The sequence below is a fragment of the Semicossyphus pulcher genome, unplaced genomic scaffold, assembly GCF_022749685.1.
Source record: "Semicossyphus pulcher isolate SPU_LCO1_2020_fin unplaced genomic scaffold, fSemPul1.0.p SCAF_12, whole genome shotgun sequence".
Classification (NCBI taxonomy): domain Eukaryota; kingdom Metazoa; phylum Chordata; class Actinopteri; order Labriformes; family Labridae; genus Semicossyphus; species Semicossyphus pulcher.
The window spans coordinates 25,944,170-25,969,504 of record NW_027211626.1 but is presented as its reverse complement, the minus strand read 5'-3'; the positions used below and the strand labels follow the sequence as shown (position 1 = coordinate 25,969,504).

Genomic DNA, 25,335 nt, shown 5'->3' with positions numbered 1-25,335 from the left:
CCTAAGCGGACATGCTTTTGGACATCCTGTGATAACAAGTAATTTCAGTTGTTTCCTTGAGATCTCAACGTATTCATCTCGTTTTCTTGAGATAAGAAAGCTGGTTTTCTTGTGGTAACGGGTTTATTTTCTGTCGATCTAGAAAACAGAACAACAGGCTGCTCACTGTGATGTTACAGACCACAGACTGCATAAAAAGATGCCCGACATGGAAGTTCCCTTTAAGTGAAGCCAAATCCTCTCTATCGCCCCCTGCTGACTGGCTGCAGTATAGCTCATAAAGCCTGCCTCCTCCATGTTAACAGATGGGACGTGAGTCAAACTATAAAATCAAAATACACGTCAAATACATTTTTCTCAAACATGGTTTCTGTCATTATAGTTAGTTCTTATCATGCTGATTTACATCTGTGTTCATTTTTCTGACAAGTTTATTTTTAATTAGTTATTTGATGCTATAAAAATGATGATTGACAGCTCTGTTGACAAATACGGCTCCTTCAGCCGATCAGTTCTGGATTAGCAGAATGGAGGAGGAAAGGCGAGAGGAGACGTAACTAAAACAATCACTACAGTGATTTAAGTTTTCATATATGTCAACGTTAACCTCAGACCAACACAGAGAAGCTGTTCTGATGTTAAACACGCCGGTGTGCGGGATCCTTGCTGTTTTTTCGGTAAGTTAAGTGTGTGTTGGGTTTGTGAAGTGGCTTCACCAGCCGATCTCTACTGCGCAGTCTCTGGCTCCACGTCATGACGTCACCATCGCAAGATGCCAGCACCTATCACGGGGGCTAGTTTGGCATCACTTTCATACAATGGGAGCAGATAGAGACGCGTCGTTCATCTATATATACAGTCATTGTGACAGAGCAGGACATGCCATGCTGCCATCGCCCACACTCATGAGGTCAGTTCAGCCTGTTTCTATGTTTGTTTTGAGGGGATACGAGTTATGATCATCTGACGTTACGGTGCTGCAGCTTTGTTATCTCGAGATAAAGAAGTCAAATCTCGAGAAAACAACAGAAATGACTCGTTATCACGTGAAAACAGAGTAAATGAAATGCATGGATGCATGTCCACTTAGGGCTTCCGTAGTGGCAATATAAGCTCTATGCAGTACTTATAAGGAGTAAAAAAAAATGTTAGGCGTGTTTCGATTTTTATTTGAATTAAACATGATATAACAGCTCATTTCAATTTGTAACATCTTTTTCTTCTTTATTAAAATGTTTAAACACATTTTATTTGTCAGAAGATTCAATAAAGACTCCAGATTGAAACAATTAGAATTTTCTGGAGATAACTGGACTGTTTGCATTGCACTGGTTATTCATTTGCATTGTGACCATGTATGTTTATTCTTGCTTTAATGAATGTAGATTTAATGTTATTTTCCTCCTTGTTGCAAACACAGCGCAGCACTCTCTCACTCTTTTGTTCACTGAGCGTATCTAAGTGAACTTTGAGAGGATGATTTGACAGAATCCTCCGGTCTCTGTGAAGCTCTTCTGTCCGGAGACACTCTCTGAGAGTTTGTGCCAAAAACAATGTTTTCATAAGCACAGGTGCACTTTGTTTCCCCTCCAGGCCCTCTCACTTATTGCTCCCTGATCTGTGATGAGATTCAGCTCTCACTCTGCTTTACAAGCAGACTGACAGAGGCCTCACTCCTCTTTCTAAATAACATTAAATAAATCAAATCAATTTATTTTGATATTTCTTCTTATCAGGCAGTTTTTGTGTCAGAGCAATTTAGCTCATTACTTTTTGTTCTTAATGATGTAAAAAAAAAAAGACTGTTTTATTGTCAGTCTGAGATCACAGTGCAGCAGTCACGTGTTCCAATAGACACAGAACTACTTATGTTCAGACAATATGTCATTTCAACTGTGATATGAATCTGTCACATCATCAGATTGTGTTTGACTCGTATGTGAGCAAAGGAATTAATCTGCCTGCGATTCATTTCTTTCTTGAAATGAGTCCTTTCTAGTAAAAGAACATTTAATTTCTGTGTTTCCTTGTTTTTTAAGCTGACTTTTCTGCAGTAAACTCTCTGTATGTAATGACCGCATGCACATTTGAGGAAAAGACGACAAACCTCACTGTTATTTTAAAACTTTGAGAGGAAACTAGAGAACCAGGAGGACACTGGCCGAAAGTGGAACCCAGCAGGCCTTAAAGTAAGTTGTATGAGTAACACTTCATTTGGGTGTCTGAGTACCGTCACGCTCCACTAAATAACTTTTTAAAGCAGTTTCACTCCTGCAGACAAGTTTCTAACGTTAGTATAAAAATCTGAGATTTTAGCTGCAGTTGTTTTATCCACCCGTCAGCTCGATCGTTTCTTTGCCTTCAGATAAAGTCAAAGATGTTTCATATATTAAGAAGTTTTTAGTCATGACTCTAATTGTGTTTAGATTAATTATGTGAACTCTGTCAACAACCAATAGGAGCACTCTCTAGCAGCAAACAGGAAGCAGCAAACCAGGTAGATAGTGAACATGGACTGAATGAGACACCAGAGTTAGATGTTAGCTAACTGTTAGCACACGATGTTAGCACATGGTGTTAGCACAAAGGTTAACTCTGGTGAAAGTTGCACTAGGGAGGAGTAAAATGCCTTGCTAGCATCCTGCTAGCTCGTAATGCTAATCCAGGTGACCTTAAGACCTCAATCAGCCTCAATATCTGCTCAGTCGTTGGTTTCTCTTTTTGTAAATTTCCCCCAGGAGCATCATGGGAAATAATCTCAACAGGACTATAGTTGTCTTGTTAATTTTGCCCCTGAAAGATACACAATCTTTGTAATGTATTATAGTCTGACCCGAGAATGTTGTGAGAGCTGAGAGGGGGTCCTGAAAGTCTTTTCTACAGCCTCTAATGATAAATATGAATCATAGAATGAAAACTTTGTGATCTTGGAGCTGATCGAAAATGAAATATTTGCTGGTGACATGAACTTAACAATATAGATTACATTACATTAGAGGCCGACATGTGGAGGTGCAGAAGAATTAAATCTACACTTTAGAAATAGTTAGGGAAAAAAAGAAAACAAACAAAAAAGAAGACACAGTGAGAATGGGTGCAGACTCTCTGTACGACCACTGGGGGGCGCTAAAGTTCTGTTATAAAATCCTGCACATGGAGTTTTTACCTGAGACAGGAAGTTTAATCTACAGTCTGTTTATTTGTTTCATCCCTGCTGAAGTTATTCTTTATTTATCTTTATTTTATAATTCTTACTGATGTTAAACCTCAAGCTTTAAACCAACAGCACACTGAACATTACAGCAAACGTCTTCATTGTCACGTTGTTGCGCTGATAGTTTCTCGTCCTTCTTCTTGAGTCAGGGCGCCATCATGCGGTGTGACTGGGTCTATGCACTTCCTCTGAAGAGAGTAATTAAAAAGGATACATAACGAATTAAAGAATACTAATAGATAAATAATACATAAGTGAATAAAAAAAATATTGAAATATAAAAAAAGTACAGAAAATAATAAATGAACGTTTTGATTAATTTCAGTAAATATTTATTTATGTTTTTAAATATATTTATGTATTTTATGCATAGACATAAGTACATTTTACTTTGTTTATTTTTTCATTTTTTTTAAATCTATTTTAGCTGTTTAGAAAATCTTTTATTATTTAAATAATGCTTTAAAACAACAAATTTAAAACAAATTAAAAACATACAGTAAAACGCGTAAATTATAATATTAAATGAATAAAGGAAAACATTTGTAAAAATGTATAAATAAATAAATAAATGTAAACAGAAGAAATAAACAAACTCATGTGAAAATAATTGAAAATATTTCAATGTTTATTTATTCTTTTATGTATTTCTCTTTATATTTTTTATTCCTTCTTTCCATAAAACTTTTACACATTTATTCTTTTTGATGGCACTCCTGTCACTCCACAGAAACGTGTCTCACACAGTTATTACAGTTAAATTATTGAATGATATTCCTATGAATGCTCAAACTCAGACTCAAACGTGATTATAAAAGAGGAGGTCAAACTAATGAGGTGGTCTTCAGGTGATAATATGTCACTAATAATCACACTTCCTGCTGTTATAAAGTCATCAGTCATGTTGATCACTTCCACCTGACCCGTCAGTCAAACCCCGACGTGAGGAGGCCATCTTTCTTGTTTGGACTTTCTGTGAATAAAGTTTGTGAGTTTTGTGTGTAAAAACTGTAGATAAGAACCTGCTGATGATCACTGGTGAAAAGGAACGTGCAGTTCAGTAACCTGATGATAACATTGTGGTGTTTGTGTGCAGGGCTGCAGACTGAGCTCAGTCTGTCCACCAGAGTCCACTGATTATGTTTTTTTAAGGTGTCTTCCTCATCACCTCTGCACTGTGATTACATTTAAACTCAGCTGACAGAACATTTTAACGTGAGCTGTACTTCCTGTTCACACAGAACTGTTGTCTGCTGCACAGAGCTGGAGCTCAAAATATACAAAGTTACATTCTCTTATTTCTCTTAAACATTTCAAAGGTTTCACTTCTGTTCATTGTTTCACAAACTCTTCCTGATTGTGTAAATGCAGAATTTAAGTCTGTGAATTTTCTGTGCTTCTGTCTTATTTTTGATTCCCACATGTGTAAAAGGATCAGGATCACAATGACACTTAGATAAGCAGATATACTTGGAGGATCACAAGGTCTTCATCTCAGACGACCTGAGGGCCTGGGGCATGTCCGTCTATCTAAAGGACGCATTAGAACTTTTTTGCTGGTGTCATCATTTTAAAATATCGACACTCCGAATTTAAAGAAGTTTATTTATTTATAGATAAAAAATAATGAAACAAAAGGTGTGAGCTTCCTGGACTTGTTGACATTAAAAACCTGCTGGATAATTAAAGACACCTTGTGAATAAACTGTTACAGCGCCCCCAGTGGTGAAACATGATTACAGCACACCCAAACAAACCCTACAACACGTTATTTCTCTTATTTATTTAAATGAATGTATAACACGAGAAGTTGAGTGAAAAAAGAGGAAATTAAGACATCTCGCTGGATTCAAACTCTAAAGTTGTGAAATGTTTGACATGAAATGTACACGTTATAAATAATCTGCTTAAAACACTGAAAAGACCTATTAATGCAGACTTCTGTCACTGAGGAGGTCAAAGGGTTGATGAGGATAAGAGTAGTTATTCATATTGATAAATGTATTCATTTGGAAACAGTAAGTACAGAGTACACACGTGAGACAGTCAGAGACAACCTGTAGAGCAGCTCCAGTTACTTATTAAGATGATTAATAAGTCGATATCTGACTCGTTATCTCAGGACAACAGAGCAAATAAATGGATGTATGTCCTTGCAGGGCTTCCGTAGCCACCAGCTGAGTTGCAGCAGTTTGTGAATATAAAAACGTGTCAGCAGGAGGAGTCAGTTTGGTTTTATTTGCAGACATTTTGAATTAAAGCTCCTGTGAGGAACTTTCAGTTTGTGACAAAGCCGTACCTCTCATCTCTTTGCTCATTTTATCCTGTGTCATAACCAGAGAAAACTCCTTACAGGAGACTTTTCATGAGTTTCAAACAGTTCCTACATTTTACAGTTTACATCTTTAAACAGCGTTTGTAAAAAAAATATTGATTCAATGATGCATTTAACTAGATGTCACTCTTCCTCTGTTTTACTCGTATCTTTTAAATATTGTTTTGTTCTTAGTTTAAACCTGCTGGTGCCTGTTTTGTCTGTTATGCATCTGTGCAGCTTTTGCTCTTGCTTTAGTCTTAGTTTGTGTTTATCCTCCATAAAACACGTCGAGCTGCTCCCCCTGTATGAAAGACTCTACAAGAGGTGTGATCACTTTATTCTTGTGAAGTACCTGGTTGGAGTTGTTGGACGTTTGATGACGAAGGCTGTCTGAACATTCAGTTCCGCTGTGTGCCACTAGAGGGAGCTCCTACACAAATTATACAGCCTTCCGTTCAGACTCGCGGCGCACAGACTCTTTTTAATGTAACATGCAGAGAAAAGGCTCTTTTCTCTCTTTCGTTCGTTTGACGTCCCGCTGGGTGACAGACTGTAAATGAAGTGAATGTTTCACACTGACCTGCTAACACGTCAAACTGTGATTTTCTATCATCGCTTTGGAAATATTTCTATTTGGGCCTTAATTATTTTATTTAAATCTTCAATTTCAAAGATTTAATTTATGTGCATATTTAACAGTTTATGGTTATTGTGTTTAAAGCACAGAGAGGCAGCGAGCACCTGAACGCATCACTGACTCAGATCTACAGACTGCAACAAGCGTCTTTTTGTCCAAACATCTGCTTATCTTTCCTCTCTGTTCGGTCAATTCCCATCTGTGTCGGAGCTGTCTCTCAGATAAGATTATCTGCGCGCTGTTTATTAACCTGTTTCCCTTTAATGGAGGGGCAGGAGGCCTCGGCGGCGCGCGCCATCAGCAGGCCAGCAGCCCGTTATTAAAACCGCTGAAGAATTCACGCAGAAATGAGAAACACGCGCACTGTGAGCAACAGGTTCACGTGCAATACTGATAACATAATCAACATTTATCATATATTATAAACTCTTAATTGTTCTTTGTTATTATCATTTGTTAGGCTTTTTTATTGTTATTCTCTTTCATCACTTTCATGTAATTGTTACTATTTTTAGAGTCTGTCGGTTTTTCATCGTTTAACACTTTTTATTGGTGAAACAGTTTTTCCAATAATTATCAATCAGGATTCTTTTTTTTTACTGGATTAAAGAGCTCCACGTCCGTTCCTGTAACAGATTCGAGTTTAAGAGTTTAAACTTTAAATTACTTGTAAATTTATGAGATAATAAATGAAATCATTCATTATGTTAAATTGCGATTAAGGCTTCCTGTGACGGGCTGTTTGGCAGCTCTCGTCTCTGGCTGCAGATGAGCTGCAAAAAGAGCCAATCTTTCTGTCATTGATCTGACTCCGGGTCAGCCAGCAGCTGCTTCATTTCACTCACTGACATATTAAAAAAAAACAGGAGAAAATACAGGACGGTGTTTATTTTTCCTCCTATAGTGATGATTTTACAAAGACTTTCAAACAGGCGATAAAATCAGTGCGTACATCAGCGGACATGTGCGGATATAAATTAGAAAGAGAGGGCCATTTACTGAATTAGAAACCGTGTGTGTTCTGCATCCCTTCATCTGAAGAAATACAGTGAAAATTGTGAATCACCTCGCGTTGAAAAACCTTTTAAAATCCACAATCTTTCCCCGCTGAGCAAATGTGGCAGCAAGGTGCATTTATAGTGAAGCCTTTCAGATGCTAACGGCGCCATATTTCACTCTTACAACCTGCTCACATCTCCATAAAATATTACAGCACTCACAGTGATGACTGAGGAGGCTGCACGCGCGTTTCCCCTCACACTTTCACTCTAATAACGCAGTTTGTCTCTAAACACTGATTATGTCTCTCATATAAAACACAGCTGTGTCCTTTAAAGACTTGAGATGTGATGTGAAAGGCCTCTGACGGCTCTGTTTATCCGCTTCTTTCAGGGACTTGATGAAAAACATGAAATGGCGTGAGATCATGTTTAAAGTGGAGAAACTGTCATGTTTTATGAAGCAGCTCACAGCAGCACGCGCTGGATTCACTCCGTTTATCAGAACTCATCCTGCAAAGCACCGGGAGCAGACACAGCGTGCTGCGGAGGAAATACTCAATAAAACACGCTGACTGAAGACTTCTGACCAACCTGCACAACTAAAACATCAATAATTATAATAATTTAAGATAAAGTAAAACATATTTTTGGTTCATTTGACCGAGGAGTTTTCTTTTAAATAAAATCCTTTTTATCCGTTTATTTCTCCTCAGACATCAGGAGTCCTTCCTCCCCCCGCAGGGTCCCGTTTGACTTTAATAAACCCGCACAGGCTGCGGGAGCAGCTCATAATGTAAATGTATATTCTTTGTCATATGTGGAAACAATGATTTCCGCGCTGTGAGACGCATCATTAACAGCAGCGCTAAAGATCTTAATAGAGTGTGGCTGCTGATGCGTTCACTGTCTCCTCCGATTCTTCCATTTTAAAGCCTTAAACGCGTCTTTGAGCGACTAACAAGTGGTTTTAGTCGACAATGAAAAATAATTTGAGCCTTTTTCCTTAGGTGGAGCTCAGGAGATGCTAGAGCATGTTTAAAATGTCGATTACATTAATATTTATAAAAAAACAACTTTGTACAGGTTTGGAAATAAAATCGAAGAAACATTTTCAGGCTGTGTACCTGCTCGAAACCACACTTGTCAGTCCTAATAACTGGAAACTGCTATTTCTGACTGCACGTAAAGGCAGCACCCGTCCGGCGAACACGCACATCAGAAGCAGCGGACTTTCTTTCTCCTCCAATCAGCGCGCTGTCTCACTCAGACCCCCGTCCAATGGGAATAGCGCGCGTGCAGGTGGCTGCGCTATTATCAGCGGGTCCCGCTTCCCTCGCAGCTAAAGAGCAGCGAGTCAATTTATGGAAAGACAAGTCGAGCCTTTAATGGTTCCCATCAAAACCACTAAAAACATCATCAGAGCGGCCGACTTCCGCGCGGCTTCCTGCGGCGGACACGTTCAGCCTTCAAACAGCTGACAGAACGAGACCACAACGAGCGCGCGGAGACGTTTGTGGGACTTTTCGAGCTGCTTCCCCAGAGAGGAGAGAAGTTTTCCAACATTCCCAGAGTCTTCCTCTTCTTCTTCCTGCTCCAGGATACTTCAGGAGAGGGCGGCAGAAGTGGCCTGGCTCCTAAACTTTACACTTCTACTTTTATTTACTCTTATTTTTTAACATCCCGTTTTTAACCGAGCGCGTGCGGTGGTTCATGTTCACAAATGTTAGCGGTCGGGCAGATGGAGGCTAACCGGCAGAGTGCGTTCGTCCTGGGCAGCACCCCGCTGGCGGCGTTGCACAACATGACCGAGATGAAGACGTCCCTTTTCCCGTACGCGCTGCAGCAGAGCCCGGCGGGCTTCAAGGCGCCGCAGCTCTCCAACCTCAACTCCCAGCTCACCATGGGCACCCCGCACGGAATAAGCGACATCCTGGGGAGACCCATCACCACGGCCGGGCAGCTGCTCTCCGGGTTCCCCAGGATAAACGGCCTGGCCACCACCGCAGCCGCCGCCGCCGCAGCCGGGATGTACTTCAGCCCGGCGGTGTCGCGGTACCCGAAGCCGCTGGCTGAGCTGCCTGGGAGGGCGCCCATATTCTGGCCCGGGGTGATGCAAGGCTCTCCCTGGAGAGACCCGCGGGTTCCCTGTCCCAGTAAGTCCTCTCTTACTCTGCCTGTAGTTTATATTTGAACCCTTGTAGTTTATGTTGTATTTAAATACAGAAAATCTCGTGCGTAGGACAAAGGACAGATTTTTTGTCTTTATTTTATTCGTTATTAGTCATTATTCAGGCTGTAAGAGGCCTGCAACTACACATATAAACACACACATGCAATAAACTAAACAGATTATTTTACAATGAGAAAAAATTGATCTGTTCTTACAAATATTACAGCTGAAATTAAAGTGATAAATATTATTGCGCACTGTGTGCTCACCGTAAATTCATGGTACTTAAACTGGAAGCTCCTCATAGATCATTCCTTTTTATGTGATACTTGGCAGGACTTTCAAACTTGTTCAATTAAAATATTAATATAAAAACTGTAATAGTACCATGGTGAATAATTGGTCAGTGAACTCATCATGTAGCTCAGAACACTTGGGACAGTTTGAGGCTCATAAAAAATGTGTTAACCTGCAGGCTCATCTCATTTTAAATACTGTTCTTAATTAAACTCAGTGAATGACCTCTGTGTGTGTTTCTGTTTGCAGGTCAGATCAACATGATGGTGGACAAGGACGGAAAGAAGAAACATTCCAGACCCACTTTTTCAGGACAGCAGATTTTTGCACTGGAGAAAACTTTCGAGCAGACGAAATACCTGGCCGGGCCGGAGAGAGCGCGGCTGGCTTATTCTTTAGGGATGACCGAGAGTCAAGTCAAGGTAAGAAATCATGTCAACCACCTGTTTAAAAAATCTGAAGAAATGTGGGACATCTTGTTTGGCCAATTTCACTTTAACACAACATGTTGAAACTAAGAAAATAATTTATTTCAGAGCCACTGCGCACAACTTAACGCAATGATTAAACTCAGAACTCATTTAAAATGTATTATAATTAATATGAATAATATTATTTTTGTTATTATTGTTGTGTCTCTGGGATTATTTACTCCCGTTGAGATTAGTTTGAAATAATTCCACTGTTTTCTGGACCTGTTGAGCATCTGTGCGCCTCTCTCCTCTACAGGTTTGGTTCCAGAACAGAAGAACCAAATGGCGGAAGAGGCATGCGGCGGAGATGGCCACGGCCAAAAAGAAGCACGACTCTGAGACGGAGAAGATGAAGGAGAGCTCGGAGAACGAGGACGACGACGAGTACAACAAACCGCTGGACCCAAATTCAGACGACGAGAAAATCACGAGACTGTTGAAAAAGCACAAGGCCACCAACCTGGCGCTGATCAGCCCCTGCAGTAACAGCTCGGACACCTTGTGATGCCCACACCTGGGGGACCACAGTGGGGGGGTCCAACTAAAAAGAGACTTGACGCACTCTTTCTGACCCCATTTCCACCTGACATTACGAACATGCGCCTGAGCGGATGCATTTCACTCAGAAAGAGCGAGAGAATGCGGAGTGTGTGCCATGTAGCACGGGAGACGCGTTCACCAAAACGTGTCCAGAGACGCATTGGCTGCATCCAAACCCCAAACTTACAGACTCTGTGTACTCGGAGATAAACTCCTGTCAGAACTGGACTTGAACGAGACTGAAAAGTTCCTGTCAGCTGAAAGGACAAAAATATTGGGACAGGAAGTAGTTTTGGCGACGCAAATCAGTTTTTACGCAACTGGAGTTTTAACAACAGGTGTAAATGTAACAAAATATTATGAACACACACAATCCGGATCAGTGTTGAGCCTGTTAGTGTCACTAATTACTTTGGATCCACAGATAAAGCTGCTTTATTTTACTCATGCAGTCATGACACTTGTTACATTGTGCGTAAAACATGTCTCCAAACGTCAGCAGCTTGTGTCGCCTTTAAAAGCATTTTGCTCTGAATGAGACCGCTGAATGTTTGAATTCATTGGTGATATAATTTTTATATTATCTGAAGAATTGCCACTCTTCTTTTTTATTCTTGATGAAAGAAGATTTAAATAATTCAATTTTAATTTAATTTTCAGTTTGATAAAAAGTAAACATTACTTTTACGCAGTTTGGAGAGATGACACATTTTTCAATAATGTGCAGCCGACACTGATCCGGATCCGGGCCGCATGTTAAAAATGGCAGGTGTGAACGGGGCCTGTGATGCTTCTAAAGCTCAGATTAACCAGGGTATCCACTGTCCTAAAAGGCGAGAGTAGAATGTTCTGAGGGGCGCAGGTTTACGATGAACGGATGATTCGTGCTGTAGCCTGAAGATAAAAATGTACGTGTGAGATTGTATATATTTTTTACTGAATAAGTTATGTTCGGACGCGCTTATTCCCTCTGATAGACCTGCTGCTTCCTTTTTATTCCTGCAGAGTAATGTCGCCTCTTTCTTCTCCACGTGTCTCAGTTCAGCTCCGGAACATTTAAATGTACAGACGCAGAATGCTGTAAATAATCACTGTAAAAACAACAGCTTGTTTTAACCACGTCACAAACTGTTCTTTTGGTTTAATTTAGAAAAAAGTCTCTGTCTTTTATTTTGACCTCATCACAGCACAGCGGAGCAGCAAACTGGAGCCTCGTTTCTGTTGGGATTAAAGAGAGTATTATCACTTCCGGGAAGGTTCAAGGAAGAAAAACACTTTGTATTATGAATAAATTATTTAACAAGCATTTTTTCATTTGCTTTGGGTTTTGTTTGAATGTATGGGCTTAATATAAATTAAAGATAAATTCATGACTATCAATAATTGAATTTCGTTTTTGGCAACAAGATGATTTAAAATGTTTCACGTCAAATTAAACAAAGGCTATTTAATAATAATAATAATGTGACAATATATTTAAACTAGTTTACTGGCCTATTTAATATTCATTCATTTAGTATTTTGTGTAAACATAATTGTTTACAAAGAAAATGAAAGTTTAACTTTTTATTTTAATTTTTCAGTGAGAAATCCAACAAGTTATATTTAGTTAGTAGTTATTGTTACCGTAAATAGTCCAGTGTAACGACTCTAAACATGATTATTATCACAGGCAGCTGTTTAATTTTATTTATTAATTTTTATTACAAATGAAAGGAGCATTTTTATTTGAACAAAAAGTCTGTTTTCTTTTAATAGTGATGATTTAGATTCCCACCTTCAAGCTTAATGAACTCTTTATTTAGTAAATATTATTATAAGTAACTTAATTTAAAAACAAGCTATCTTATTCATGTTTATTCTGTTTCATGTTTGGCGTAAACAGCTCCTTTATTTTGTGCAAATCAAACGCAGTGCTGTGGAGCTGCATGACAGAAGTGCGCCCCCTCTGCCTGCAGGTGGTACTGCACCCTTTTGTTTCCTATCTGTACGGCTGAAGTCTATTGGAGCTTTCCGCGCCGTCTCTTCTGGATTCAACCAATCAGAAATTAGCAGTCATCAAATTAAATTTGGCCTCTTATGTTACCTTTGATGAACCGAACAGCTGCTGCAGGAAGCGAATAATACTTTATTTTCTTTAAGACAGCAGCGGATGATTTAAAGAGGAATTTATAGTGACTTTATATGACTTGTTATATTATTATAATCATGTATTTTTTCTTTTTAACGTTATCTTTATGACTAAAGTCTCCTCCTTCATAGTTACTTCAGTCTGAGTTTGCAACAGATGCATCCTCCTCAGATGTGTTGATGAAATTCTGCCCGCAAAGTTAAATAAGTTTACGATCAAATGAGCCGCACGGTCCTCAAAATGTTCATGTCTTTTAACGTTAAGCGACTAAATTGCGCATTTTAAATCTGCTTCTTAAAATGGATTAATGGTGCGTTTTTCAAGGAGTGCGTCTTTTTTCAGCTTTATTTCAGCAGAATTGTTCAGTGGTGAAAAAATTAAACATCTTAAAGGAAGAAGATTTTTCTTCATGGAGTAAAATCATAAAGTATATACATTTTTCATTATTAGCTAATGTGTTGATACTAAAATAAATGTTAGATATAAATATTCCACATGAAGTGGAAATGTTATCTTTCGGCTCCATCTTGAGCCCGCTCTCAGGCCGCTGTCACGCTGCGTCTTCCTGCAGAAAAGCCTCCGCAGGAAATATACACTAATAACACACTGATGACGTGAGGGAGGTTAATTGATTCTCGTGCAATAAGGAGGTGAGATGAGCGGTAATGAGGACAAACAGCCGTTGAGCTCTAATGGTTTTTATTGCTTGAGAACTGCATCACCTACAGCAGAGGCCAGGCCGTCAGAGGGGCTATAGAATCAAATCTCTATCTGCTTTAATAAGATGGAGTGAAGAAGAAAAACTGCAGCTTAAACTCCTACAGGAAACTCACACAGAGCAGCAGGAACACAAACAAGCACGCGCTGTTTCTTTTTTAACTTAAGAACCAAATCACAGCAGAAGACAACAGAAATCCTGCGCAGGCACAAAATCATTCAGTGATTCAGATGAAAAAAAAATAATCAGGGAGGATCAATGTGACGCCTTCACACAGTCTGAATCTGTAGTGTAGGAAATGAAATCGATAAAAGGAAACGCTGGCGTCTCCGAGCTCCCCTTTAATGCTCAGATGATCTGCGATGAAGGCTACAAACAGACGAATAAAAAGCAACTCCTCCTCCTCCTCCCGCTGCTGCTTTTTCCCGCCTTTAGAGTTTCTCTCTAGTTTTTTTATACATTTCATAATCAACACCTTAAACCGTCTGACTAAAGCGTTTACACTCTGACACACTTCATGTCTGTGTGGATACTTGGCACCAAATGCAGTAACAAAAACTGACAAACAAAATTACATTTTAAGGATACCCAAGCCTATCTAAAATATCACATTCAGAACCATAATATTATAGAAATAAGTTAGAGTAATAATGAAATAATGTGAGAGTGCTATATATGAAACATTATCTTATATACTTGCATGGTCTATGGCACTGCTTAAAACATTCTTGGATAGGCAATAAATCACAAACAGCGTCTCTCCTCGGTGTTGCTGCGGCTGCAGGAACACCCACACAGTCTGCACAGACATTTGGTAAGAATTATAAATTATCTCTTTAAAAAGTACAGTATATAAAATGAGACTCAACTGATGTGTCAGGCATGGCAGTGTGTTGTGCACACAACAACAAAACAAAACAAAAATATATATATAGAATTTGTTGAATCTATTCCAACAAAAAGGACCTCAAAGTTTGGTCAGAAAGAGAACGGCACTAAAACCATCAACAACTCTATGTTATACTGTCCAATGTACAAATAACCCTAACAATATAGATATACAACTTTTTTTGCATTGCACTTTTCTTTTTTTAAAACACCTTACACACTGTGTGGAGAGTAGCTTCTATACACAGAGGCATACCTACAAAGTACAGTGTCTAAATATGTAGTAGACTGATTTCAATTAGAGTTTTGGCAACGAGGCTGTGGCATGGAAAGAGTCGTCCGTCCGTCCGTCCGTCCTGTTTTTCTTCTTCTTTTCTCTGGGGAATGGGGGTTGCATGGCAACAGTGAGGTCAGCGATGTGTGTGTTGTCTGGAGCCGGGCCCTCGGTGCTCGTCCACGTCTCAACAAGTGTTTTATGGAGAGAAAACGGCTTCGTATGGATGAGGTGTCAGGACAACTGTGACTGGTCAGCACTGCTGAAAAACTTTGTCTTCAGTGTACGCTTGTGCAAAGTGTGTGTGTGTGTGTATTTATGTGTGTTTGTGTGCATGCGTGTGTGTGTGTGTCTGTGTGTGTGTCCTGTTTGTTTCTTCTCACAGAGGCGCTTCACGGAATATCTGCTCCCCCCTTTGGCAACACTTCCCTGTGGAGGGAAACAAGGAAAAGTTTTATTCCTAAATAATAAGCCGATATTTCAGTCAAAGAAAAAATGGTGCCAACTTTGTTTTTAAAGTCAGAAAACAAGATGCTGTTCTAGTTTGTGAGTCAAAGGGTAATGTCTGTATTCTTAAACCGGGGCTCTTAACTTTTTTAGGTCTAAATTACTTCTAGGTACAAAAACTTTGAAACTGCCACTAAAAGTTCTTGTTGTTTCCACTGACAGGCTCAGATTGTTATTCTAAGTTTGTGACAACATTACAGAAAGGATCCCTACAGAGATAGACCTTTTTGTTACAGAGGAAGATGATTTTTTTTACATCGCTCTCTGCAAACACACCAGACTGCATTTACAAAAACTGTAATTTTAGCTCACAGAACACAGGAGGACGCTTATCTTTCACCACCTACATCGGTGGGTTTGTTTTCTGTTTTTGTGTGATTTTTTTCCCCCAATAAGTTTAAATCCAATCCAATATTTGTGTATCACACAATTACACAAACAAATAAACCAAGTATGACTGGAACTCCTGTGTTCTGTGAGGTAAAATCACTGTTTTTATGAATGGAGACTGGTGTGTTTGCAGAGAGCGATGTAACGTCTGTTTGTGGTTATAAAAATCATCTTCCTCTGTAACAAAAAGGTCTATCTCTGTAGGGATCCTTTCTGTAATGTTGTCTTAGAATAACAATCTGAGCCTGTCAGTGGAAACAACAAGAACTTTTAGTGGACGACCTTTAGATTATGTTGCAGCTCTCAGCTAAAGCAATCAAGTATTTCCACAACTTTTTGTACCTTTTAGTCATTTAGACCACAACATATGCAAAAAAAATTTTTTTTTTAAAAAGGCCCATGTTTAAAAATATTGGAATTACCTTTTTAATGTCTTAAAATGTCTGAAGCATTTTAATCACATTTTTACACTGCTGACGTTTTATTTTGAAATAAAACCTCAAACAGGCTTTTTTTCCTTCAACTTGTAGTGAAAATCAAGCAAATCAAAGCAAACAATAGCAACAAGTGTGAAGAATTATAGTAAAGAAAAGTTAATATTTACCACGACATCACTGCACCACACAACACTTGTGCTTATTTGCATTAGGTTTACCTGCCCCCGCTGTTATTCGGAAGGACAGGAAGACGGGCTGGTGGGGGACAGAGACAGAGCACAGTCAGAGAGAACACTTTATTGATGCTCCCTCTCTCTGGGAGCTCCGAGGACTCGCAGGTTAAACTCACACAGCGGTGCCGTGCATTTTTGGGCCTGTGTGCTAACTACATCGGACATTTTTTAAACATAGCCGGCTGTGATTTTAGCAGCAGAGTGCGGCGGGGAGGTGAGGGCTGCTGCAGTATCTCTCAGTGTGCTGGGGTCACATCACACACACACACTACTGTCTGTGACACTCTGAGTATTGATGAAAGACCTGACTTAAGGCGCCTCTCTTTCAGCGCAGGACCTTCTGTCTGACACGGAGAGACTGAGGCGACGGTGTTAAACACTTTCTATACAGTCAGCTCTAAAAGCATCCTCTCTGTGCTGCTTCAGCTGCTGCCTTCACTACAAACAGCTTTACCTAAAAGCTGCACAGACGGGCAATGTGGCAAAAATATCATCAAGAGAATCGTTCTATTTTAATCAAAATTAATATTTATCACCGTATATAATTTAATGCAAGTTCCCTTATCATGTTACAGCTGGTTAGCTTAGCTTAGCACAAAGGGGCACAAACAGGAGTAAACAGCTCCCACCTTCCAGCACCTCAAACAATGTTTTATCTGGTTTCTAGACTAACTTGACCTGTTTTGGTACAAAAAAGCTAAAAAAAAAACAATTTGACAAATAATAAGTGGGATTTTACATTTAGAAATAATTGAACTAATTTCATTTTTTCCCTTTAAAAAAGGCTTTAAGGATGATTCTGTATGTTTGTGTCTCTGGGAAAGAAAAATCCAAACAAAAGCTGGTTGAACTTTTTTGCAAAAGTACCTGTTGAATAAACTGAGGGTTGTCTTCTTGTCAGTTATTAACAGGACACATAATGGAACTGCTGGCGTAATCAATTAAATACAGAATAATTAAGTATATGTTGCAGCAGTACGCGGTGCATTCAGGGGCTTATCAACTCAGTACATCTCGGTTACTTCTGCCGGTTTAAAACGTCTCCTGACACTGACAGACGCCTGAAGAAATCAAACAGTTTGTTAGTTAATCTTTAGAACACAGTTTATCTACAGGAGCTCAAGTTGTCTCTGACACATTTTAAAGGCTGTGTAATTATTATTTATTATAAATAAAGATAATTTAGACTACAACACTGAAGGAAGCAGTTTCAAGTTAAAAATCCTCGGCACACATAGAAGCCCCTTAACACACTGCAATTCTGCCTCAGCGCCGTAACGAAGCTCCGCTGTCACACTGCCTTTACCATTTTACATTGAACCAAGCAACGGCGGCAGAAAGCCGCCTTAGACCGTGTTTTCACAGCATTCAGGCGCTGCAGAAGCAAAATGTGGAAGGTGTTAACAAACAGTGTGCTTCATATAAACACAAGCGTCGCTTTTCCGCCCTGCCGGCTCCACAGTTTACAAGGACGCTGTTTCTCCTCTGTTACCACCTCTGATGCCGGCTCAGAGGCAGAACGACTTCCCCTCACCGTTCTGCCTCCTTGTGTTTTAGTCAAGCTGAAACGTAACAGACGCGTAATAATCCCGCCTTGAACTGGCTCTGTAAAAGGGCCTAGTATGTCCGGTGAGGGGGGCGCTAGCCGAGCTGCTGCTAACGTCCGTATAACTGAAGTCTATGTCAATTTTTTGTCTCCTCACGTTTCTTCATCTTTAGAGGAACACTTTTCACGTTCACTGTGTCTTTCGTGCGCCTCAGTTCCACTCTTTCTTCTCTTTAGAGAAGACGACCACTTTTCCTCCTGCAGCTCAAACAAAGCTTTGCAGGAGGAAGGCTGTGTACGCCGGCGTGTACTTTACATGCTAGCAAAAAACTGTTGCTGTGTTTGTTTCTGCTGTGTGAGGCTGCTATCAACGTTCATGTTATAGAGATGTTTTTTTCCTCCCCTGCCTTATACTGAATCTATTTGTGCTCTACAACATTTCTCTACGTTCTTGATTACATGAATGGTTTAGGCTTTAAAATCTTCTTCCTCTGCAGCACCTGAAACAGTATTTAACATCACAACACCATCTCTCTCTCTCTCACACACACACACATACACACACACACACACTGTTGTTACCTTGTGGTCCCCCATGCAGACATTGGGCCCGATGTTATCATACACTATAGACTTCTCTTCATTTTCAGGCTGCAGAGACACAAAATGAAAAGCTTGATGAACGACATTTTTCAAATAAAAGAAATAACAGTTAAACAGGAAGCTGCTCGTGTTCCACAGAGTCAGCAGCAGCACGGTGTTACAATCATTACAGCCTCATGTCAAGTTTTATGACACATTCATGGACGAGCAATCAGTGCACACGCTTCATTAAACACAATTAGCAGAGGTTTAATGTTGATTTCAAAATAAAAGTCACCTGGATGCTTAGGTTGGTGAGAATAATTAATAACAGCACATACAGAAACCAAAGAATTTTATTGTGTGTTCTTTGAAGTGAGTTTAAAATGTCCTCAAGTTTCTTGTGTTGTCCACGACCCAAAGATATTCAGTTCACTATCAGAGAGGAGAAGAGATGCCAGGAAACATTTGGAGTTAAGAAGCTGCAATCTCAGAAAGTTCCCTTAAAAAATCACTCAAACTGATCTATCAAAATATTTGTCACTTAATTTAATAGTAGCAAACTAATTGATGGATCGACTAATCTTTGCAGCTTTAGTTTGATACTTTGTATCATAGTAAAAGTAGGGGGGCACGGGGACACATAAATCAAACACCTGTTGGAGCTGCTGAGAAATACAGGTGTTTATACTGTTATTAGACAATGTAAAGGTTAGTACGGTTATGGCAGGAAAAGGGCACTAAAAATGAACCACAGTGACCAACAGGAAGTGAAACATAAGCAACCTTTCTGAAGCGGAACTCTTCATTTATAAATGAAACATATAACAAGACATATTTCAGGGTCTAAATGTTATTTGTGTGTCACACAGTGTCCTTTCTGTAATGTTGTCAGAATCTTTGATGGACCTACTGTGGTCGGCTTCCAAGGATTATATTGCAGCCATTTCAGCCTGTTTCACCGCTGCAGGCTGAAGACATCTGCTGGAGCAATCCAATCGTACTTTAGTCACTTAGACCCCAAGACATGTAAAAATAGGAGTATTTAAAAAATACTCGGATAACCCTTTTTAAAGTGTTATCACAGACCCTCACAGATGTGCACTGAGTGGCTTCTTTTGGAGGACATCAGCAGTTTTTACTTTGAAAGTCGTGCACAGTGCAGTGAGGAGGAATGAAAAGCAGGAGCGAGTCACAAAGTGGACGTCCGCCTCGGCACCACATTCTCTCTCAGTGTAATCTAAGAGCCTATCAGAGGGAGTCATGTTTCCATATCTGCACACAAAGAAGCTGTTACCCACTCACAAATGGATCTGCAGACTGGAGTATAAATCACACTTGTCTGGTTGAACTAAAGACTTTTTAAACACACACACGCACACACACACTCGGCTGCTGGGTTGTGACTGGGTGAGCTGCTCTGACACCTCAGAAGAAAGAGACAGAGAGCTCGAGAATGAACCATAAAGTGAAATCCAAATTAACTTCAGACCAATCCTGCGGCTGAGCGGGGTCAGCACACCTCCACCTCTCTCTGCCTCCTGCAGCTCCACGCACTGCCACCTCTCCATTCGTCTCCCGCAGCCGCAGATACATTCATCAAACACACACTTGATAATTCACAAAGGCAGCATAAAATTGTGGATTTTCGGGCTGCATAATCTTTAGACAGATAAACAAATTACCCGGGGCCCCGCGGCAGAGAGGGAGCGCTCGCTCGGCTAAACATTCATTACCGGCGCTCCTGGAGCTGGTGCCGCGCCGCGCAGCCAGCGGGCAACCTTTGGCGTGTTAGGGCTCGGCAAGCAGAAAATAACATGATGGCGAGTTAACCGACCGTGCCATGATAGATGACGCCACACGCCGGCTGTTTACAGGCCTATGTCTCAACAATCTGTAACGCTGGGAGCCGCAGAGTGTGTGCTCAGTGAATCATCAGCCAATCTGCGAACACACTAACTGTTCCACTCCGTCCCCGCATTACAAGCAATTAGCCCGAGCATGAAGGGGGAGGAAAGCAAACAGAAACCCAGCTGTGTGTGTGTGTGTGTGTGTGTGTGTGAGCCAGTCTTTATATAATTCTGACACATTAAGTGGCTGAAACAAACTGGCTGTGATAATTTATAAATGTTTTACAGTGCCTGTGTTTTTATTGTTCCAGCGGAGGTTCAGTCAGTAACAGAAGAAAGATCAGGAAGGAATTTCTCATCTGAGGCGGACAAAAGAAAGCCAAACTTCCTGGTCTGCCCCCTGCGGTGAACGGCAACTGTACAATACACTGTCGCCTCTATTTCACACACATTAACCGATGAAAGCCTGCATGTTTCTATCAGCGAACACACTCAGACGTTTAAAGTAAGACTCGATTGGTTTGGAACTAAAAATGGAAGAAAATTGTCCTTTTTCAGATTAAAATAAATGTTGTTCAAAGGGAGAATTCTGGTATTTTGAGACTCTTTTACCGTATTTTGGAGTCTAAATAACTTACAGGTACAGAATGTTATAGAATTGCACCAGTAGATCATTTCATCCTGCAGCAGTGAAACAGGCTGTAATGGCTGCAACATAATCCTTGATGGATCAAAGGTCGTCCACTAAAAGTTCTTGTTGTTTCCACTGACAGGCTCAGATTGTTATTCTAAGTGTGTGACAACATCACAGAAAGGATCCCTACAGAGATAGACCTTTTTGTTACAGAGGAAGATGATTTTTTTAACCACAAACAGACGTTACATCGCTCTCTGCAAACACACCAGACTCCATTCATAAAAACAGTGATTTTACCTCACAGGACACAGGAGTTTTGTGTCTTCTCCTGCATGGATCGTTCTGTTTTTTTGTGTTATTGTGTGTTACACAGCTTTTGTGTTGGATCTGAACTAACCATTAAAAACACCAAAGTCACACAATAACACAAGCAAGCTAACCAACCAAGGGAGCAGTAGACCAACAACTTTCTTGTGCTGTGAAGAAAATGTGGTTTTGTCAATGGAGTCTGGTGTGTGTGCAGAGAGCGATGTAACTTATGTAGGTTAAAACAATCATCTTCCTCTGTAACAAAAAGGTCTATCTCTGTAGGGATCCTTTCTGTAATGTTGTCACACACTTAGAACAACAATCTGAGCCTGTCAGTGGAAACAACAAGAACTTTTAGTGGACGACCTTTGATCCAACAAGGATTATGCTGCAGCCATTACAGCCTGTTTCACTGCTGCAGGATGGAGGAACACATCTACTGGAGACATTACAAAATTTGATATAGATCCTAAAATATGTATAAATAGGGCCTAGGTTTAAACATACCAGAATTACCCTTTAATGGAAACTGGGAAGCTTGGCAGAGCCGCTGGTGGATCTGTCAGTAATCCAGCAAACACGACAGGAGGAGAGGATAGAGAGAGGTGGCAGATTGGCTGCAGTTTACAGTGCTGGGATGGATTTGAGGCAGAGCGGGGACCTGCAGGGTTCGACTCTCTGAGGAAGACGACAGATCTGTGGCTTAATGAAGAAGATCGGGGCCCGCTGGGGTGAGGTGCTGGGATATATATACTGTCTGGATGGACCTGGGGCTTAGCTTGCCAAATTAATATTCACAGGCACCTCATCCTTCCATCTGTGAGGCGACAGAGGGCGGGGAGGGCGATGTGGATCAAGGACGATTGAGTTGTAGAAATAAAGGGGTAGAGACGGTAATAAAGACGCCTGAGTCTGAGCTGAGGGAGGATTGTTTTTGCCAAAATAAAAGCCCCTGAATTGGATGAAAAGTGTCGGGTTAAACTCACCTTTAAGACCAGGTCCCTGGCGGAGGACGACAGCAGGATTCGGTCACACCAGGCGGGGCATCTGGTGTTCATGTACTGCTTCCCCTGACTGCTGTCTTCACTGTACGGATAACTGAAGAGACACACAAAGAAACACAGTCAGTAAATGTAGCTGCTGTGACACGTCGGAGGACGGACATTTTGAGGATGTGGAAGAAGAAGGAGGGAGATGAAAACAGAAGAAGGACAAAGGAGAAATACAGGAAAACACAACAGAAGAACTGTTCAGACAAAGCTTTCATAAAAAGTAATTTAAGCAGCACAATGCCCGAGATGGCTTAAGATGTTTATTCTGCATCAGCCCGGAGAAACAGAGACATCAGAGGGAGTTTGCCCACATTAGGGTGATAGTTGCAAAGTTAACACACATATTTCTGATTTGTAATTATATTTAAACAGTCTAAAGTTTTAACTACAACCGGGACAATCATCCTACAGTGCTGGTTGAGGGCGTTTGCCACAGGACTGGACCGATGTTTTTTTATGTTGCAGATGAGACGTTGTCGAGGCAGGACTAACATGTTAGTGTTGGCTATCGGACATTTAAAATACAGGATATTCTCCCGTCACTGTGCGTCTAATCTGTCAACTGATTATGGAGCGTGTGAAGACCCCCCCCCGAATCTGACCCATCCATACAGGTGAGGATGTCCCAAAGAGGCAGCTTGACAACAACGTACGCAACCGCACATAACCTGCTTCAGGCTCTGTGTGCGCTCACAGAAAAAGGGGAGCTCTACACGTCATTTGATGCTTCTTCCGTACAAAACTGAGCGATCATCCAGCACTGCTGCTGCAAATAAGGCCAGAGAGGAAAGTGCAGTTTGTGTTACTGTAAGTGCTTCGTTCTGTGGCTTTTAATGTGTAACGCTACGTTCCAGAGGTCACATTTGCATACGACCTCAGCTGAGGATCTGTATTACCCGTGGAGAACATCATCAGGAGATAATTAATGAAAGGACAGCGGCTTACAGCAGATTGAATTAGTTTCAAGAGAGAAAATGACTAAAATGTGACTAAAACTAATAAACATTTTTGTCCTTAAACTATGACTAAATGTAAAATAGCTGCTTAAAGTAACACTGGGACCTATGTACAAAGTTTGGTTTATTTCATGCATGGGAAAGAATATTTCCTGATAGGAGGAAGGAAGAAGAAACAGCAGCAGAGTTTCTAAATGAGAATTATGACTCATACGACAAAACGTTGTTTAAACAATTAAACATGTTTTAGTGGTATCTGAGTAATACCGAACTCTTCTTGCACAAAGGCCATCAGAGGAAAGGCAATAAGGAAAGCGATAAATATGATTTGTACGAACCAACAGAGGAGTAATAAACATGAGACATCACATCATCTGTCTTATCTCAGAGATCAGAATGTGTTCCTGAGAAAACAGGAGGTCCATAAGTCTGACCGATCGTCTGAGTAATCTCCTGAATCAACACACACCGATGGCTCAATCACAGCGTCTCCCTCTGCCAACTGTACAGGTTGTGAGTGTGTGTTTGTGAGAATAAGAAGGGAAGAATGAGAGATTCAGCTGCCCATATGTAGAGCCACGTCCCCACACGCTCTTTAAAAACAGATTAGTGGCACAGCAAACGGCGGAGAGAGAGATGGTCTCTGGGAACAGCAGGAACAATCGTGTGATTTAAGCGGCCGAGTCGGGCGCAGAGCCATCGAGCTGATACAGATTTACATTGTTGAGAATTCAATTTGGCCCTTTCGCTCATCAAACGGCTTCAGATTTACACACCGGCCAATCCAATTTGTTTGTGGGTGCTCATCAGGATGTGTAGCGGCGTACGTACTGTAACACCAATCCAATTTGCTCCTTCAGTGCAGCACGTGCTAACTGTAGCAGAACATAAAGAGAGAGCCTCTTCTGTGAGGATCCTAATGATAAAATAAACACACTCATCTGGACTTCCATTCATCACACACGCACAGCTCTGATAGCTTAATTACACTTTGTGCTAAAGCAGAATACATTTAATAAGCATTTAGTGCGGCTTGATTTCTATGTGTGTGTGAGTGTGTGTGTGTGTGTGTGTGTTCAAATAACTGTGGGGCTGTTTCTGCTGCAGTTAATGAAGAGAGCACAGAGAGCTTTACAGATGGGCTGCGTGTGCATTCACTGGTGTTTTTCCTTATTGTAATGCGATTCTTGGATTATTATAAAATGCTTCATATTCCTAGAATCTGTTGTACCTTCACTGAAAGGTTGTGTAAATTAATAAATCAGAATAATTTATGTAGTATTTGAAAGCATTGAAATCATGTCATTAAAAATATATTTTATGTTAAATGTCCAAACAAAACTAATGTAGAAATCACGATCACTCCACAAGTCATTTGAACATTTGTTTTGGAGATATGATGAGCAGAGTTTTCACCTATTGTGATGTCATTGAACGCTTCATATCTCTTAAATGTGCTTTATTGTTTTTATTCAAGATCAACTTTGAACAAACGTCTACAATAAATGTTGTTTGGTGCTTCTCTGTGTACACGTGGGTTGTTTATTGTTGTTTGTTTTTATTGTTTTTTATATTTATTAATACGACTGTGGAGGCAGCGAAATGCATGCAGAACATGAGTTCGAGACAATAAAATGTATCGTATCATAGCGAATTGCATCATACCTTATTGTGTCGTATTGCCGCATTTTATCGTATTGTATCGTACCGTATCATAGCGTATCGTATCGTACCGTGTTGTGTCGTATTGTACCGTATTGTATCATATACGCAATGATATACCGCAGCAAGGTAGGTCCTTGAGAACTTCATATTGTCACCTGTTGTTTTAAACTGCACATAACAAGTGATGACACAAACGACAGAGGCCTCAGCTTTCTGCTGCAAAGGCTCCAAGGCTCCAAGGATTGTAGTTTTTATAGACCAATTCAAACAGGTTGGTGCAAACAACATTCTCCTGCTGTGAGGTTGCAGCCGCACCCTGCCGCCCGCACATTGTTAAAGTGTAATAAACTGCAATTAATGTAATGCAACGATTTTAATTTCCAGTTTGCACAATGTGACGTCGTAAAAGACCGAAGCTTTCAGCTGCAAACACTGAGCTTCTGTCACGTGCACAAGGTTCATTTCCGGAGGCTGAATATGTCATTGTAAAGTCCGACCCTGCTGCTGATAG

General features: G+C 40.5%; 2 protein-coding genes across 3 annotated transcripts in view; one reads left to right on the top strand and one right to left on the bottom strand.

The window, feature by feature from the left end:
* The first annotated feature begins 8,889 nt into the window (after positions 1–8,889).
* Positions 8,890–11,988, top strand: nkx6.2 (NK6 homeobox 2). Its single transcript, XM_069658996.1, has 3 exons — positions 8,890–9,322; positions 9,886–10,058; positions 10,366–11,988. The coding sequence occupies exons 1-3, from the start codon at positions 8,890–8,892 to the stop codon at positions 10,612–10,614; spliced, it is 855 nt and encodes a 284-aa protein (XP_069515097.1). The 3' UTR covers positions 10,615–11,988.
* A 1,484-nt stretch (positions 11,989–13,472) lies between these two features.
* LOC138589011 (inositol polyphosphate-5-phosphatase A) overlaps positions 13,473–25,335 on the bottom strand; it is a 177,762-nt gene continuing 165,899 nt past the window's right edge. Inside the window, exons 13-16 of one of the 2 annotated variants that reach the window (XM_069659282.1) lie at positions 22,138–22,249; positions 18,356–18,424; positions 16,162–16,249; positions 13,473–15,089 (exon numbers count right to left, since the gene is read on the bottom strand). In XM_069659282.1, coding sequence (XP_069515383.1) covers positions 16,169–16,249; positions 18,356–18,424; positions 22,138–22,249 — 262 coding nt within the window. In that variant the 3' untranslated portion in view covers positions 13,473–15,089; positions 16,162–16,168. The remainder of the gene's footprint in view (positions 15,090–16,161; positions 16,250–18,355; positions 18,425–22,137; positions 22,250–25,335) is intronic. The other variant, XM_069659281.1, reaches the window with a different exon arrangement.